The 15,656-nt window shown below is 40.0% G+C and overlaps 1 protein-coding gene across 2 annotated transcripts in view; it reads right to left on the bottom strand.

Moving 5' to 3' along the window:
- Positions 1-1,400: 1,400 nt before the first annotated feature.
- The window catches only part of apip (APAF1 interacting protein), a 53,482-nt gene continuing 39,226 nt past the window's right edge, over positions 1,401-15,656 (bottom strand). The window contains exons 6-8 of one of the 2 annotated variants that reach the window (XM_034184666.1): positions 10,394-10,529; positions 2,253-2,420; positions 1,401-2,146 (exon numbers count right to left, since the gene is read on the bottom strand). In XM_034184666.1, the coding sequence (XP_034040557.1) occupies positions 2,047-2,146; positions 2,253-2,420; positions 10,394-10,529 (404 nt within the window). In that variant the 3' untranslated portion in view covers positions 1,401-2,046. The remainder of the gene's footprint in view (positions 2,147-2,252; positions 2,421-10,393; positions 10,530-15,656) is intronic. The other variant, XM_034184673.1, reaches the window with a different exon arrangement.

Raw genomic sequence — 15,656 nt, 5'->3', positions numbered from 1 at the left:
TGTTAGCCTACACAGCTAACCAGAGTAGCTCCGTTCTCTCGCCTGCAAAATCGCCATTGTGCTCCGAGTCAAACAAACTGCAACACGTCTACTCACCCACCGCATTGTCACTTTTTCTTTGCATTTTCACTTTGTTTGCATGCAATTTGGCCAAAAACCCATTAAAAATGCCATGGTTGGTCCACCAGAAGTAGCAAAATTACATCATATGAGTCATATTTTACCACTTAGTGCCAGCCCTCAAACGAGACTGTGGTGCTCAATTTTAGTCTTTTACACAGTGTTTATAGTGTGAAATATTGTAATATTTATCACAACTGTTAGAATAGTTTGCACCTGATTCATAAATTGTACGATTGGACAAGTGGAGGATCAATGAAGTCTAGACTTTGCTGATGTCCAAATAATTATGGATCAGCAGATAAAGTGATCTATATCTGATTAATGGAACTATTCCTCTTTGTGGTGTTATTCAACACAGCAAGCAGGTGTTGACTGTGAAGCTGCACCTGCAGGTGTTTGCGGGAAAACGTCTCCCTGGTGCCAAACTGGCCTTGTTCCACAAACGGTTTCTGTATCAGCGTCCCGCTGAGCCCAACATTCCCTCAAGTCTCTTATTTCTTCATCATCCATTTTAGCATTTCTTGCCTGAGTTTGCCAGTTGACAGAAAAGAGACAAACATTTTACTGACACAAAGAGAACAGCTGGTGGATCCTATTACAGATGAATGCTAAAATAATGGAAATGATCAGGTCTGAGAGGACTCCAGCCTGGATATTTGATGTTTTCATGGCCGTTTAACTGTGATCTTGCTGACAGACAAACTACAGGGTTGATTTTCAGGAAAGCTGATGGACAAGTGGATCATGGTCAAGGAAGAAGAAACTGTTTATCTGACACAAATCATAGTGCATATTCAGCAATTCAGTTCACTTTCTTCAACACTGCAAGACATTTATTTCACATTTACATTAATTTCTCAGGAAATAATACTTTGGGGTGACTAATTATTTATAGTGAGAAGATCTGTGAATGTGGGGGCTATAATGTTGTGGGATATCATGCTGATCCAGATTCAAGCTTGGATCCTGTGGAACCAAAGACATTTTGGTAAATTACCTTAATTCAATTACAATACGCTAACAACCCAGATGCACTATGAAATTTTTTTCCTGTTTTAATCGCAGCCACAAAAGACCATAACAGAGTTGTTAAGTGTGTCTTGGTGGCTTCCCTCACTCTTCTCCTTGCATGGTTGCTCATTTTTTGAGAAATGCAGCAACTCAGCAGATGGACCACACAGTACCACACTGACTGCATTTCAAAATGATAAATGCAAATAAAGTCCAAGACATATTCAATGTTCATGTATTCATGCCCGGGCTTGTCTACAGAAAACAGGCTGTAAAAATGATTTGTGTGTCACATGTACATTTTTTTCCTCCCTTTGTTGTTTTTATTGAATATTTTGATAACCCAAAACTGGTTATGTTTGTGTTTATTTAAATTGTGAATATATATTAAATTATGTTCTTAAAGTTGAATTAATTCCGACCAGGACAATATTTTCAGTGGTTGGTAAGTTTTCGATGAGTAATGACTGCAACAGAGGATTCATTAGCAATGGATGAAAAACAAAACAAAAAAGAGCTTTTTTACTTTCTCTTCATTTACTTTCACTTATTTATGTTCATCTTCAAAACAGAAAAAAAATACACAATTTTCCCTGCCTGTTCCATAAGGTGGCTAATCATCGTTGCAGATCAGCAGAAATGTGCAGCACGTTCAGACCACCACTCCACGATCACTCGAATTTGAATAGGAAATAATTTGAAAGCGCTGCTGATTTTACAGCCGCTCACTTGTGAGTTTTGCCACAGTGCTTTGCAGCGTGCTGCCAAGGGCTTCAGCTCAGTTTTTTCTTCAACTGCAAGTCGGCGCCTGCCTTCAAATTTCAGCTGATTTGAAAGCTGGACATTATGAAAAGGAAATGATTACAATCTGTTCTCTTGATTGCACGCCATGAAACAGCAAATGCAGTAATTTCAGAGTATTTCCTTTTCTTCTGCGGGGAGGGCTGAAGGGTCCAGTCCGCACCGCTTCATCTGGACCGCGATGTCAAAAAGGTAGTCGTAGCACTCGCACCTACCAAAGAAATACAGCCACAACCATGAAGACTTCAAAACTTTCTAATAAAAAATATAAATTTAAAAATTCAGTAAGTTAATCGCTGTGGAAGGAAAATGCTTACATGGTCTTGGCTTTTTCCCATGATTCACCCCAAACGTAGACCCCGTGTCGGCGGACCAGGACTGCACATGATTCTGGGTATTGCTCCATTGCCCGAGCCATCCAGTCTTTTAAGTCTCTCTCCTCTGGAGTGTTCTCAATGATGGGCACAACCAAGGTCTCGTCATAGCTGTGTACGCAGCGCACAAAATGACAAACATCACCTGCTGTCAGCGAACATGAGAACACATGCAGTCACAAGGCATCCGCTCTCAATGTCTGACAGCAGCGCTCCATCCCGCTGTCTGAAACTTACTACAGCGGCTGTGTGTCCAACATCCAGACAAAGATCGCTGCCGACCCAGAAGGGCGCCCGTCAAGACCCAGGTTCTATTACTTATCCAGCCCATGATCTTGGCTTTGATATTTACAGTAGTGTTCAGAATAATAGTAGTGCTATTTGACTAAAAAGATTAATCCAGGTTTTGAGTATATTTCTTATTGTTAAAATGGGAAACAAGGTACCAGTAGATTCAGTAGATTCTCACAAATCCAACAAGACCACGCATTCATGATATGCACACTCTTAAGGCTATGAAATTGGTCTATTAGTAAAAAAAAAAAAAAAGTAGAAAAGGGGTGTTCATAATAATAGTAGTGTGGCATTCAGTCAGTGAGTTTGTCAATTTTGTGGAACAAACAGGTGTGAATCAGGTGTCCCCTATTTAAGGATGAAGCCAGCACCTGTTGAACATGCTTTTCTCTTTGAAAGCCTGAGGAAAATGAGACGTTCAGAAGAACAGCGTAGTTTGATTAAAAAGTTGATTGGAGAGGGGAAAACGTATATGCAGGTGCAAAAAATTATAGGCTGTTCATCTACAATGATCTCCAATGCTTTAAAATGGACCAAAAAACAGAGACGCGTGGAAGAAAATGGAAAACAACCATCAAAATGGATAGAAGAATAACCAGAATGGCAAAGGCTCACCCATTGATCAGCTCCAGGATGATCAAAGACAGTCTGGAGTTACCTGTAAGTGCTGTGACAGTTAGAAGACACCTGTGTGAAGCTAATTTATTTGCAAGAATCCCCCGCAAAGTCCCTCTGTTAAATAAAAGACGTGCAGAAGAGGTTATAACTTGCCAAAGAACACATCAACTGGTCTAAAGAGAAATGGAGGAATATTTTGTGGACTAATGAGAGTAAAATTGTTCTTTTTGGGTCCAAGGGCCGCAGACAGTTTGTGAGACGACCCCCAAACTCTGAATTCAAGCCACAGCTCACAGTGAAGCATGGTGGTGGAAGCATCATGATATGGGCATGTTTCTCCTACTATGGTGTTGGGCCTATATACTGCATACCAGGTATCATGGATCAGTTTGGATATGTCAAAATACTTGAAGAGGTCATGTTGCCTTATGCTGAAGAGGACATGCCCTTGAAATGGGTGTTTCAACAAGACAATGACCCCAAGCACACTAGTAAACAAGCAAAAACTTGGTTCCAAACCAACAAAATTAATGCCTCGCAGATGTGAAGAAATCATGAAAAACTGTGGTTATAACGACTAAATACTAGTTTAGTGATTCACAGGATTGCTAAAACAGCAGTTTGAACATAAAAGTTTTGAGTTTGTAGCATCAACAGCAGATGCTACTATTATTGTGAACACCCCCTTTTATACTTTTTTTTTAATTTTTTACTACAAGTAATAGCCTAATTTCATAGCCTTAAGAGTGTGCATATGATGAATGCTTGGTCTTGTTGGATTTGTGAGAATCTACTGGTACCTTGTTTCCCATGTAACAATAAGAAATATACTCAAAACCTGGATTAAAGTTTTTAGTGACATAGCACTACTATTATTCTGAACACTACTGTACATTTAATTTGTATCAAGTTATAGAGATTTGCTTTCAGTTTGAGCTTAAGGAAGATGTTTTCGTAAACTTTAATATTGAGAAGCCTGAATTACTTTTTGTGTTTTAAATGTATAAAAGCCCAAGGGGCGACTATGTTTGCAAAGCTCTGTCTATCAAGTTTCAAGTAACAAAGCTTTTGGTGAAGCCGGACTGGCAGTCTTGTTGAAGTGTTGAAGCCTTGAACCCGAGGCTTCATCTCGCAATCACGACCTTGTGTTCTCTGTTGCAAGTATTCTGACTTTGCAGCAAAGTCCATTTTCCAGATGTCATGACTGCACACTTCATCTCCAAATTCACAATTAAGAAACTGTACAAGTTTTTCTTCTTTGTCTACTAGCAAAACTTCCCCAAGATCTCCAAAGAAAGGGAACATGAGCATGAGTAGTTCCTAGATGTACTTGTGAAAAGTACAGTAAAATCAGCCATATAGGCAAGTTCTGTTAACAGCGTGGGTAAAATAAATAATTTGTTCACTGTAGAATGCATGTCTGTATTTGCACAATTTAGAAAACATAAGAGTACCCGTGCTTTTTTCTCCACCTGTCCTGGACACTCGGACAAGAGTTAATGTTGAACCCTGCAGTTAAACTTAGTGGTTGCAGCACAGTACACACCCACTTAACATCAATTCAGTAGTGTGCCTAAAACCACACCGAGGTCCTCACACGTGATCAGGATTACATATAACAAGCATGTCAGGAGGACAACATCCGTGTTCATATTCACACATTCCACTGGGACAGACAACAGCAGACAAACAGGCTGTCTCGTATAGAATGTGTGTGAAATGATCTTCAGATCATCAATGATTGTTTGTTGTCATGTGAGATTGCAAAGCATAGAAGTGATCAGTCAGCATTGCAATTATGAGTTCCCTTTTGTGGTAGCGTATATTAACAGAAACACAATATGCTAAGTGGCATTAAGTACGACCTCCTGAACATTTGAGAGTTGGCTAACATAGAGCATAAAAAGCGCAGTTCCTTCCCGTTTCATCCCAAACAGCAAATTGAGGCAGGTTTTGAAGCATCACAGTAACTTCTTGATCCATTTTTGTCAATCTTGAACAAACTTGGTATACGTAGTAGTGATGGCCATCATCAGCACCAGATTTGAAATCGGGGTTAAATTTTTCGAACTGTTCAAAGACTTAATCTCGTGTCGCAAAATCGTTGCTAGTGCGTGGTAACGTCTGGGTGTTCATGGTCTTAATGTTTTCAATCATGTTTGCATGTCATTAAGTGGGGATTCCTAGTTCGTACGGCTTGAAACTTGTTTGCCTTTGCTCCATGGAGGTAAAAATTAGAAGCAGCCGAAGCAGTGTTTTTGCAGTTCTGGCCAAGAGTGCAGCTCCGTACTTTAATTTTCTGACAGCATGCCACATCTGCATTTTATAAGATAGCCTGTTAGGAGGCAAGCCGGATTAAGCCGTTTCATCCTGTTTTTGCACTTATTTGGTGTGAGTGATCGTAGTAGAACGGCGCCCTGAGGAATACAGGTGTAAGTCCTCTATAGGCCCTGGGCCTCATTGGTGCCAATGCTTATCTGGGGATTCTGTAGTGTTAAGTTGTCGAGGGTTTACAACTCCCGCAGGATCAATGCCAGTCCATCACAGGCTACTTGCCCGCTTAAGACCGGTACCCACTTACAGCTGGGTGGACTGGAACAACGCAGATTAAAGCCCCTTTCACACCGGCGCAACCGTAGAATTGCGTATTGTCTATGCTGACATAAGCAGCTCTACGCCCAGTGTAATCAGCTCTAGGGAGAGTTTTGGCTCCCTATGCAGCAGAATGTTGAGGTCTACGTGCAGAACAGAAAAAAATTAAACCTGTTTAATTTTTTCTGCGCAGAGTGCTGCAGAAAGCACACAGTTTTAAGCAGGTCTGTGCCACACAGCGCTACTGCACACATCCAAAAACTGAGTGTGTGCATCCAGAGTGAATTAGTTGGAGAACAGGCATAACATGTGTGGCTGCAGGATCAAGCAGCCCACAGCGCCTCTGTGTGCTCAGAACAGGTAATTGAACCTCAACTCATAAATCAAGAAATCCAGAAACAGAACAGAAACAGCATTCTCTCTCTCTTTGTCACTGTCTCTCTCTCTAGAATGCTGACAAGAAACGGGATATTTAAGTATGCTTGTGAGTTTAAATGGCAATACTTTCTGCTTTTTGGGGGGGGCAGACTCTGAACTTTGTGCTCTGTTTCATACAGACAGACTGTTTTATTCACACAGGGGGCAAATATTACCTGTTGGCTTCAGTCCAATCCATAATCACAGTCTGACGGACACATATCAACATAAAGCTCCTTGTTTTGGAAAACGACATCTGAAAATATTTTTAATTCCTGTCGTGGCTGGAAAAACAGGTCCCTCTGTGTTTTTTCTGCTCCAGGTGTGTTTTCTCAGAGGATGCTGGTATCATGCTCTGATCACATCTGGTTAGACAGAAGCGCTGTGATGATTTAAACTTTTAAAGTGCCAGTCAACCACGTTCAGGTCTGATCAGGTCTGAATAAGCGCTGTGACTCTTTAAAGCACTGTCACTGTCGGTGTGATCATCAGACGACGTGATCGATCAGGTCCTGAAGCGCTGTGATGACTTTTATAACGCGGCCGCTGTTGGTGTGATGAGACACTTGATTGCGGTCGACCGGCGCTTTAAAAGTTTAAATCATCACAGCGCTTCAATATTCAGGTCAACACAGACCTGATCAGGTCTGATTAGATCAGCGGACCTGATCAGGAAGCAGCCAGCCCTTAAAAGTTTAGAGTCACAGCAATTCACTTACGGCAGCGTTTACCACAGCACGACTCATCAGCATTCTGTACACAATGAAAATGATCGACCAAGACAAAAATTAATTAATTAAACAATTAGGGCTGGGAAAGTTAATGTGTTATTATCTTAAGGCATTAATTAGTTAATGCCGACAATTTTTTTTAATCACATTAATGCAGTGTTTTTTTTTTCCAAGTCTGTTGCTGACTGCTGCCGCAGACATGGAGAAGGGCACGGAATATTTACATGGCTATTTTAATTTTAAAGTGCTTCCAGACGGCATAGACGACAGAACCGAAGTTGCTAAAGTTCTCCGACAGTGAACCCCGTAGTTCCCTGTGGCTGCTAAAGTTATCCTTGCAGCAAACCGAGCACCGAGCGCTGGATGAAAAGTTCTCCCACAGCCATTCAAGTTCTCATTACAGAGAGCTGTGCATCAAGCGCTGCAGGACAGGGGAGAGCGGAGCCAGCTTCCCCCGGAAGTTTTTTAAAATTTAGAACCCGCTGAAACACTATTGCCTGCATTTTGAGCACCAAATTGTGTGAAGTAAAGCCATAGTTTGTTTGTTTTTTGTTTTTTATTAATCTTTGTTACAGCCTTACTTTAAAGCCAAAAGAAACAAGGCATCAGGCCAAAATAGTGTAGATGTGTGTCAGGAACATCAGAATTGCTCATTTATACCCAGCAGTTTATTTAAGAAAATCCTTATGGTTTTATTCTTACATTAAATAACTTATATAGTGTCAAGTAAAAAAAGATTCTTTAGAAATCTTTGATGTTTGTCTGTAAATTAAAACCATAACTCATCTGTTGTTGTTTCAGGTGAGATGATTTCTTGATTAACATGATAATGACCCTTGGACATTTATTTTTTTCAAATAATAAAATAGTTACTGTTTAAGAAGCCTTTGTTTTTTTTTCTAAGCGTAGCAGCAGGTGTGAGTTTGGAGAGACAACAGGTGAGCTGAACTCTCAGCACATTTATAACCAAATGAAGTTTCAACCTCAAATTGGTGGCGTTTTTGGAAAAACTTTCCTCAAATTTTGAAATGCAGAGATGTTCTCTTCTTCAGCCTGGACTTCAAATTTTGGTATATTTATTTAGACTAACAAAGAAGGCCCTTTATAAGACCACAATGCAAAATCCTTGGGCGGGGGTGACCTAACCATCCCCGAACCCCTGGCTTTTTAAGGTCGATTTTTCCATCCCATTATGCTGAGAAAAAAATCCCACTGAGAACCCTATTAACTGCCACTGCATAAACAAAATGCTGTTAAGTGTTTGCAGAACAAACGTTACAGCACTTTCGTTCATATGGCAGAACATTTGAAGTAAAATTGTGCTATGCACTACTTTTGAATTCATTTTTGGATTTTGCGTGTAACAATGTGATTAATCGCAGTTAATTGTGGAACTCATGCGATTAGTCGCAATTAAAATTTTTAATTGCTGTCCACCTCTAAAAATAATGTTAAATTACTCTGTTTCTGACCTACACCACACCGTGTAGTACCAACCCGAACCGACGTGGGAAACAGGGCTGTCGGCATACGCTGGTTGTCAAGGTGTGACAGCTGAATTAATTTATGCCAGCATTTTTAATAAATGGTTTGACAGAGCAACCATACACTACTATAAGCAAGGAACGTGACCATGTGCTATCACACACCAGCCTGCACGGGGAACAGACTCTGGACTTTTGTGATCTGATTACGAACCGTGAGAGACATCAGTGTGTCCTGCTGTTGGAAAACGTGAGTGCCGTTTCTTTCATGAACCGTTTTGAGAACAGAACGCACTTCCACAGAGGCAGAAAATAGCAGCTATGGCTACATACATGACAGTAATGCAACTGTAAAAACCTCATGATACAGTCCACTGTTTTCCAAGCGTGTGATGTGTTCTGCACAGCCGGCAGGAGTGAAGTGAAAAGAGTTAAATAGCAGCAAGGGCTACACATGGCAGTACGCATACATTAAAAGCAAATGTACGCAGCTGCAAGTAAATCTACTAAGGCAACAACACGTGATTACGCAGGAAAAACGCAGAGTAGCATTTTGGGCGTACGCTAAACGCAACTCCACGTTTGCGCCGGTATGAAAGGGGGTTAAGAGTCTTATTCAAAAACACAGACAGGCTGACTGGTAACCAAACCCAGGTCTACAAAGTGTAAACCCACCTGCTCTACTTTTTGCTTGCAACACAAACTGATTAAAATCAATTCCATATGCAGACTTTCTACATTTTACAAAACCTCCATTCAAACTGATTACTCAGATTTTGCCACTGAAAAATGAATATGATTGAGTTAAAGTTGTATGAGCAGTGCAGAAATGAAAGTTAAGGTTATGAGGTCATGGGTTTTAACTTGTACTGCTGTCCTGGCTACTGTTTCACAGGTGTTTTTACTTTACTGTTGCTTTCATTGATTACTTCCTCTTTACAACTACTTGCTGATTCACACAATGTCATAACTGAGCGTTTTCAAACATAAAAGCCTTTTCACTCTGTGGTGAAATGTGTGGTACACAGAAGTATAAAACTGAATACTTTCTGAAAAACCAGCCAAATCTGTGCACAATCAAAAAAAAATATAAAAGCTAGTGTCACATGATTTCTGTGAGAACATGCAATCATTTGTCTATTCATGGCCTTATCGTGTGCTCCTCTAAACCTTCTGCCTCTCATTAGCTTGAGACCATCAGATTATTCTTGTGGAAGGTCGCTGACCTAAAAAACTAATCACAAGTAATCAAACAAAGTCATACAATTTACAGCTGAACACTTTACTGATGTTAGTTTTGGGTCAATTAAAATTGATTGATGGTGTAGATGGGCCGTACATTTTCAGATTTCAAAGGTCACCACCTTCTTGTGTTTGAGAATAGAACTTTCAACATCAGTCATGGAGAAAGAGAGGGAAAGATCAAACAAAATCAAATCTACAAGTCACAAAAGAGATCGAGGCCAAGAATGAGCTGGGAATGTGGCCGTAAAATGTTAAAGCTGCATTAAATACATACAGCAGATTAAATTATACTTTCCCCAAACTCTTGATTTAGACCACAGGCCAAACTGCTATAATGATACTGGAAATTTCACGATGGAATTGCTACATTTCAATATACACATTGCTGCCAGGTGAAGTTGTAAAAGAACACCACACCTTGACTAATTTATTCTTTGTGCGCATGCTTTATTTCGTTTCATAGCCTTTGGCAGGTGACTCACACATTAATTATAGGGGCTATCATTTAAAAAATAAAGCTGCACAGAGTGTGAAATTCACTCTGTGTGCTAATATTTCCATAATGGTTACAGAATAAACATCAGTTAGTTAGAAAAACATCAGTTAGGAGCATTAAGACACATTCATAACAAAGACCTTCCAAAGCTACAGTGGACAGAAAATGCCTGGAAACTTCACTCATTCTTGGTATTCGATTGCATACCGATAATTTGTGCCCGAGGTGCCTTTACGAATCCCCTTGATCATCTCCTGGTGTGTAATCCTGAACTCTTTGCCAAGATACAGCAGCGTTGCCATGACAGCAGCCTTGGAGTGGGTGTGGATAACAGCTTCTGCTCCTGTATTTTAGCAAAAAGAAAAGCAGGTTTTTACTGAAATGAGTTGACTGCTGGTTAGGGATGGGTACTGATAAGTTTTAACCGATAGATACCATTATTAATTCCGCTTATCAATCCGATTCCTTATCGATTTCAATTTATTTTCATTTATATAGCGCCAAATCACAAGAGAGTTGCCTCAAGGCGCTTCACACAAATAAGGTCTAACCTTACTAACCCCCAGAGCAGGAGTGGTAAGGAAAAACTCCCTCTGAGGAAGAAACCTCAAGCAGACCAGACTCAAAGGGGTGACCCTCTGCTTGGGCCATGATACAGACACAAATTACAGAACAATTCACAAAACAAATATACAGGAAATGCTGTTGGTGCACAGGACAGGAGGGTCTCCAGCACAAATACCACACCCATCTCTGGATGAATCTGCACCTTAAACAGAGAGAAAAAACAGAATCAGGCATCAGAAAGACAAGAAATACAGTATCATTTATTAGCATTAAACAACAAGAAAAACAGGAAATACTAAGGTGATTGCTGGCCACTAGTCCTAAGCTTCACTAAAAGACCCAGAATTTAGGTAAAGCTGAGGCCGCGGCATGCTCCGTTTCCTAATAAAATGAATTAGAGTAAAAAGTGTAGAACTATACTATGCCAGTATGCTAGCCATACGAAAGGGAAAATAAGTGTGTCTTAAGTCTGGACTTAAAAGTCTCCACAGAATCTGACTGTTTTATTGATGCTGGGAGATCATTCCACAGAACAGGGACACGATAAGAGAAAGCTCTATGACCCGCAGACTTCTTATTCACATTAGGGACACAAAGTAGTCTTGCATCCTGAGAATGTAAAGCCTTGGCCGATACGTAAGGTTTAATTAGGTCAGCTAGGTAAGGAGGTGCCAGTCCGTGAACAATTTTATAGACTAGTAGCAGAACTTTAACTAGAAGCACTCTGAGCCATAGGGTCACTGACGTCACATGGAATACCCTTTGGCAAAGACACGTATTCCACGTCATTTCACACATCTACCATCATGTTTCAGATTCAGTGGTTAAACCCTTAGATCTTCGGCAAATGTATTTATAAAGAGAAACTGCATGAACTACACAAGTTTTTAAAAAATTTTCTAATAAGTTTATTCAATGAGGAGAAACAAATGCTAAATTATTGTTGTGTCGTAACTTATTCAGCCGTTGTGACCCGTCTTCATGAAGTTAGATGCAAAAATGTTGAAATTGGCCCTATCCTGCAATGATAAAGAATCCTTAAAAAAATTAGTGGATTCAGATCATGTTCCGGATCATTACCAAAATTGAATGACTTCTACATTAGACCAAGATACACCCCTAGTAAAAATTTCATTGAAATCCGTTGAGGAATTTTGAGTAATCCTGCTAACAAACCAACCAACCAACAACCAAACAAATGGATACGACTGAAAACATAACCTCCTTGGCGGAGGTAAATATGATCTCACTGGGACACAAAGCCAGTGAAGAGACGACAAAATGAGTGTAATGTGGTCAAACTTTCTGCTTCGTGTCAAAAGTCTGGCTGCAGCATTTCGAACCAATTGGAGAGCCCTAATGCTGGAATGCGGTAAACCAGAAAATAGAACACTGCAGTAGTCCAATCTAAAAGATATAAATGCATGGATCAGGGTCTCAGGATCAGCCATAGACAGGATGGGACGAATCTTCGCTTTTTTTTCGCAGGTGGAAGAAAGCAGTCCTCGCAATATTTCTAATGTGGAGGTCAAAGGACAATGTAGGATCAAAAATTACCCCAAGGTTCCTCACTTTGTCAGTGTGATGTATGATCGATTCCCTTATCGATACCTCTTGTGAATTTTCTGTGTACTAAAAGTAGGGTTTACAAGTTTTCTATGTCAACATTTTATTGAGTCTTAAAGTAAATAAATGTGAAATTGGTCACTGGATCCTTAAACTTTGGACATAAACTCTACAGGGTGGATCCTTGATCTCTGGACATAAATAGAAATAAAGAAAATCTGTAGTTTTTGTCAAAAGCATTTCCTTTCAGACATTATTAGCATGAATGTCTTTCTATACATCTGAGCTGAGCTCTTCAGCTGACTGCGATGCAAGTCAGGATGTAATTCATAAAGAATGCAGGACGTCTCATTTTGGGAGGAAAAAACGTTTTAGTCTATTGTAGTTTATTGTCTGTATTACAGCTTTTGGAAAAAGGCTTCATTTTATTTAAAGCGGCAATTAGTTTTGAAGTTATTAATTCTGATGGGACTCTATCTCGGCAAAGAGCTGCGCAGCGTTTGGAGCTGTGCCAACGGAACGGAGGACGATTCTCGTTTCTTGACAGCAACAAGAAAAGAGTCCCAGTTAGTGACTTTAATCCACACAAAAGTGACTCACGATTAACATACTTTAATGGCTTTGAGAGGGGTTAAGAAGCGGACTTTCCGCTTCTGAAGAGTAGCGAATCAAAGAACCATCGAGCCAGCGGATCGAAGCATTGCTTCATTGATTCACGCTTCAAAATGGAGTCGCGCTACAGAAACAGTTGATTACAGACCCACTGCAGGGTCTGTAATCAACGTAGAGGAATGATCATTTTCCTGAGAAACACCCTCAAAAACAACAGCCGCTCTGAAGGACCAATAAGGGAATTGTTAAGCAAAAAGGCTATTGATATCAGCGGAACGAATCATTTCTTAATGACACCCAAAAAGAACCGGTTCTTGATACCCAACACTACTGCTAGTATTATCTTCTCGTAGTTGTAGTTTCCCACATATGATCACATTATACAAGGAGGTACACGAATCGGATTGATGATATGACCAAAATAACACAACAGTGGGGTGATGTGACTGATAAAGAACATTTGTTGTAACTACTCATCTCTGTTTGCATGAACACCAAATCACACTCCGAGATTAACAACGGCACCTCTTGATCAGATATGGACTTTTTCCATGAGGCTAAAAATGTTTCCTTATTGAACACAAACAACAAACACAACCACACAGATTGATTTAAGCGTGCCAGGTCGAGAAACTTCACAAAGAACACTTTCAAACTTTCCGCTGCTGTGAAAAGCTGCTACTATTGAGTCCTTACTGCAGGCAACAAGTGAAATGTGGAAAGTTGACATTGACAACTCATTTTCTTGAATGTTTCAAAAGATAATGCCAAAGTAGCTGCACGGTCAAAAATATTACTGTCAAAGAGTGTGATGTCATTAACAATGTAACGTCTGTCTAATTAGCAGGATGTACAACTGCATGCACAATTGACTCTTCTGACCTTTTCATCATCATCTCCATACATATATTCCAAACTGAATTATGATGGGATTTATCAGTCTCAGGTGATATGCATTCGTGTAATGAGGGAGGGTGTGGCTTAAAGTGATTAACACGCTGCCTCAAGGTGAGCATTTTTATTAACAGTGTTGGGAAAGGCATGCTCCCCACCCCCAAACCCCTTAAAGGTCCACTTTTGATGACATTTTAAAAACAGCTAATGAAGAAGAAGATTCTACTACTTTGAAAAAATGTAATATTATTATTATTAGTAGTAGTAGTAGTAGATGATTACTATTTGTGAATAAAGTAATGCAGTTTAAACCATGGTGACTTTGACACCAACACTGATTTGGGCATCAGAGCGGGCTGAAACTCCACAGCTACAGCAAGAAGACTTTGTGAAATTATGTGTTCACATTTTCAGATGACTTCCATCCGTCTGGCAGTCCATAGATTCCATGTATGTTGAAAGTATTTTATGTTTATATATGTGTGTGTGTGTACGTATATATGCACAGTTGTGCTCAAACGTTTACGTACCCTGGCAGAAGTTTTGATTTTTTTTGTCCATGTTTCAGAGAATATGAATGACAACATAAAAACTTTTTTTTTTTCCCACTCACGGCTATTGGTTGGGTGAAGGCATTTATTGTCAAACTACTGTGTTTACTCTGTTTAAATCCTAATGACAACAGAAACTACCCAAATGACCCTGAACAAAAGTTTACATACCCCTGTTGTTAATACTGTGTGTCGCCCCCTTTATCATCAACGACAGCATGGAGTCTTTGGTGGTAGTTGTGGACGATGGTAAAGCTACCACTGAATATGTCTTGGACTTTATTTACATTAATTACAAAGAAATACAAACAGTATGGCAGTTTATGATAAATTTGTATGAGGTAGAGGGTTCTCAAAAACTGAGTGACTGTGCAAGAAGGAGAAGAGTGAGGAAAGCCACCAAGACACCTAGACAACTCAGAAGAAGTTATAAGCTTATGTGGCTGTGACTGGAGAAATTGTGCACAGTATAAATTTTGCATCATCTTAGCTTCATAGTGGAATAGAGTGGAGATGGATTTTATTTCAACAAAACAGATCAAATCTAGGCTTGCATCGCAGATGTACCTTCTGGCAATTTGTAGCTAAACCTTCAGGTCTTCTTTTTAAGAAAACCCTCCTCTATACCACTTCATCATGAAGCTGTATAACTGGGGATGCAAAATGCAAATGCAGCGCTGGGTGCTGACAAGAATGAGCCATTAAAAAAATAAAACACGCACTGCAAAAGACATCTAAAAACGGTCACAGAGAATGATGAATAAAAGGTGAGGAAAGAGTAGCATAAAAGGCTGTGTGAAAAACAAATGTGGAAAGCAGCAGAGGGAAACACTACTGGGTGAAAACACACAAATGCACAAGAATGGTGCAACGTGATGGGCGTTGTGTTACAGGAGTGAGGCATTACAGATGTATCAAAACACAGATGAAATCTGATTTGAGCGATCAGATCAAAGATTTTTACTGCCTGTCTGAATGAGGTACTAGAGAGCAGAGACACTGATCTGCCTTTTGTTCACAGGTTGAATATAAGCATTGGTTATGTAGACTGGAAGACAGCATAACAGCACTAATCACAGTGTAAGCTTCACCAGTGACAACATAACTACCGGTTACGCTGAAACACACAGGTGAGAATCCTGGACAATCTGCGTCATGTTGGCAGATCTCAAAAATTCTTGGAGGACTAGTGAAGGAAGCCACCAAGACAGGTCTCAAAGAAATATAGGCTTCTGTGGCTTTTACCTGTTGTCCAAACCTTTTCTGATTTGGTATTGTAC

The sequence above is a fragment of the Thalassophryne amazonica genome, chromosome 2, assembly GCF_902500255.1.
Source record: "Thalassophryne amazonica chromosome 2, fThaAma1.1, whole genome shotgun sequence".
In the NCBI taxonomy this organism is placed as follows: domain Eukaryota; kingdom Metazoa; phylum Chordata; class Actinopteri; order Batrachoidiformes; family Batrachoididae; genus Thalassophryne; species Thalassophryne amazonica.
This window is presented reverse-complemented; position numbering and strand designations above follow the sequence as displayed.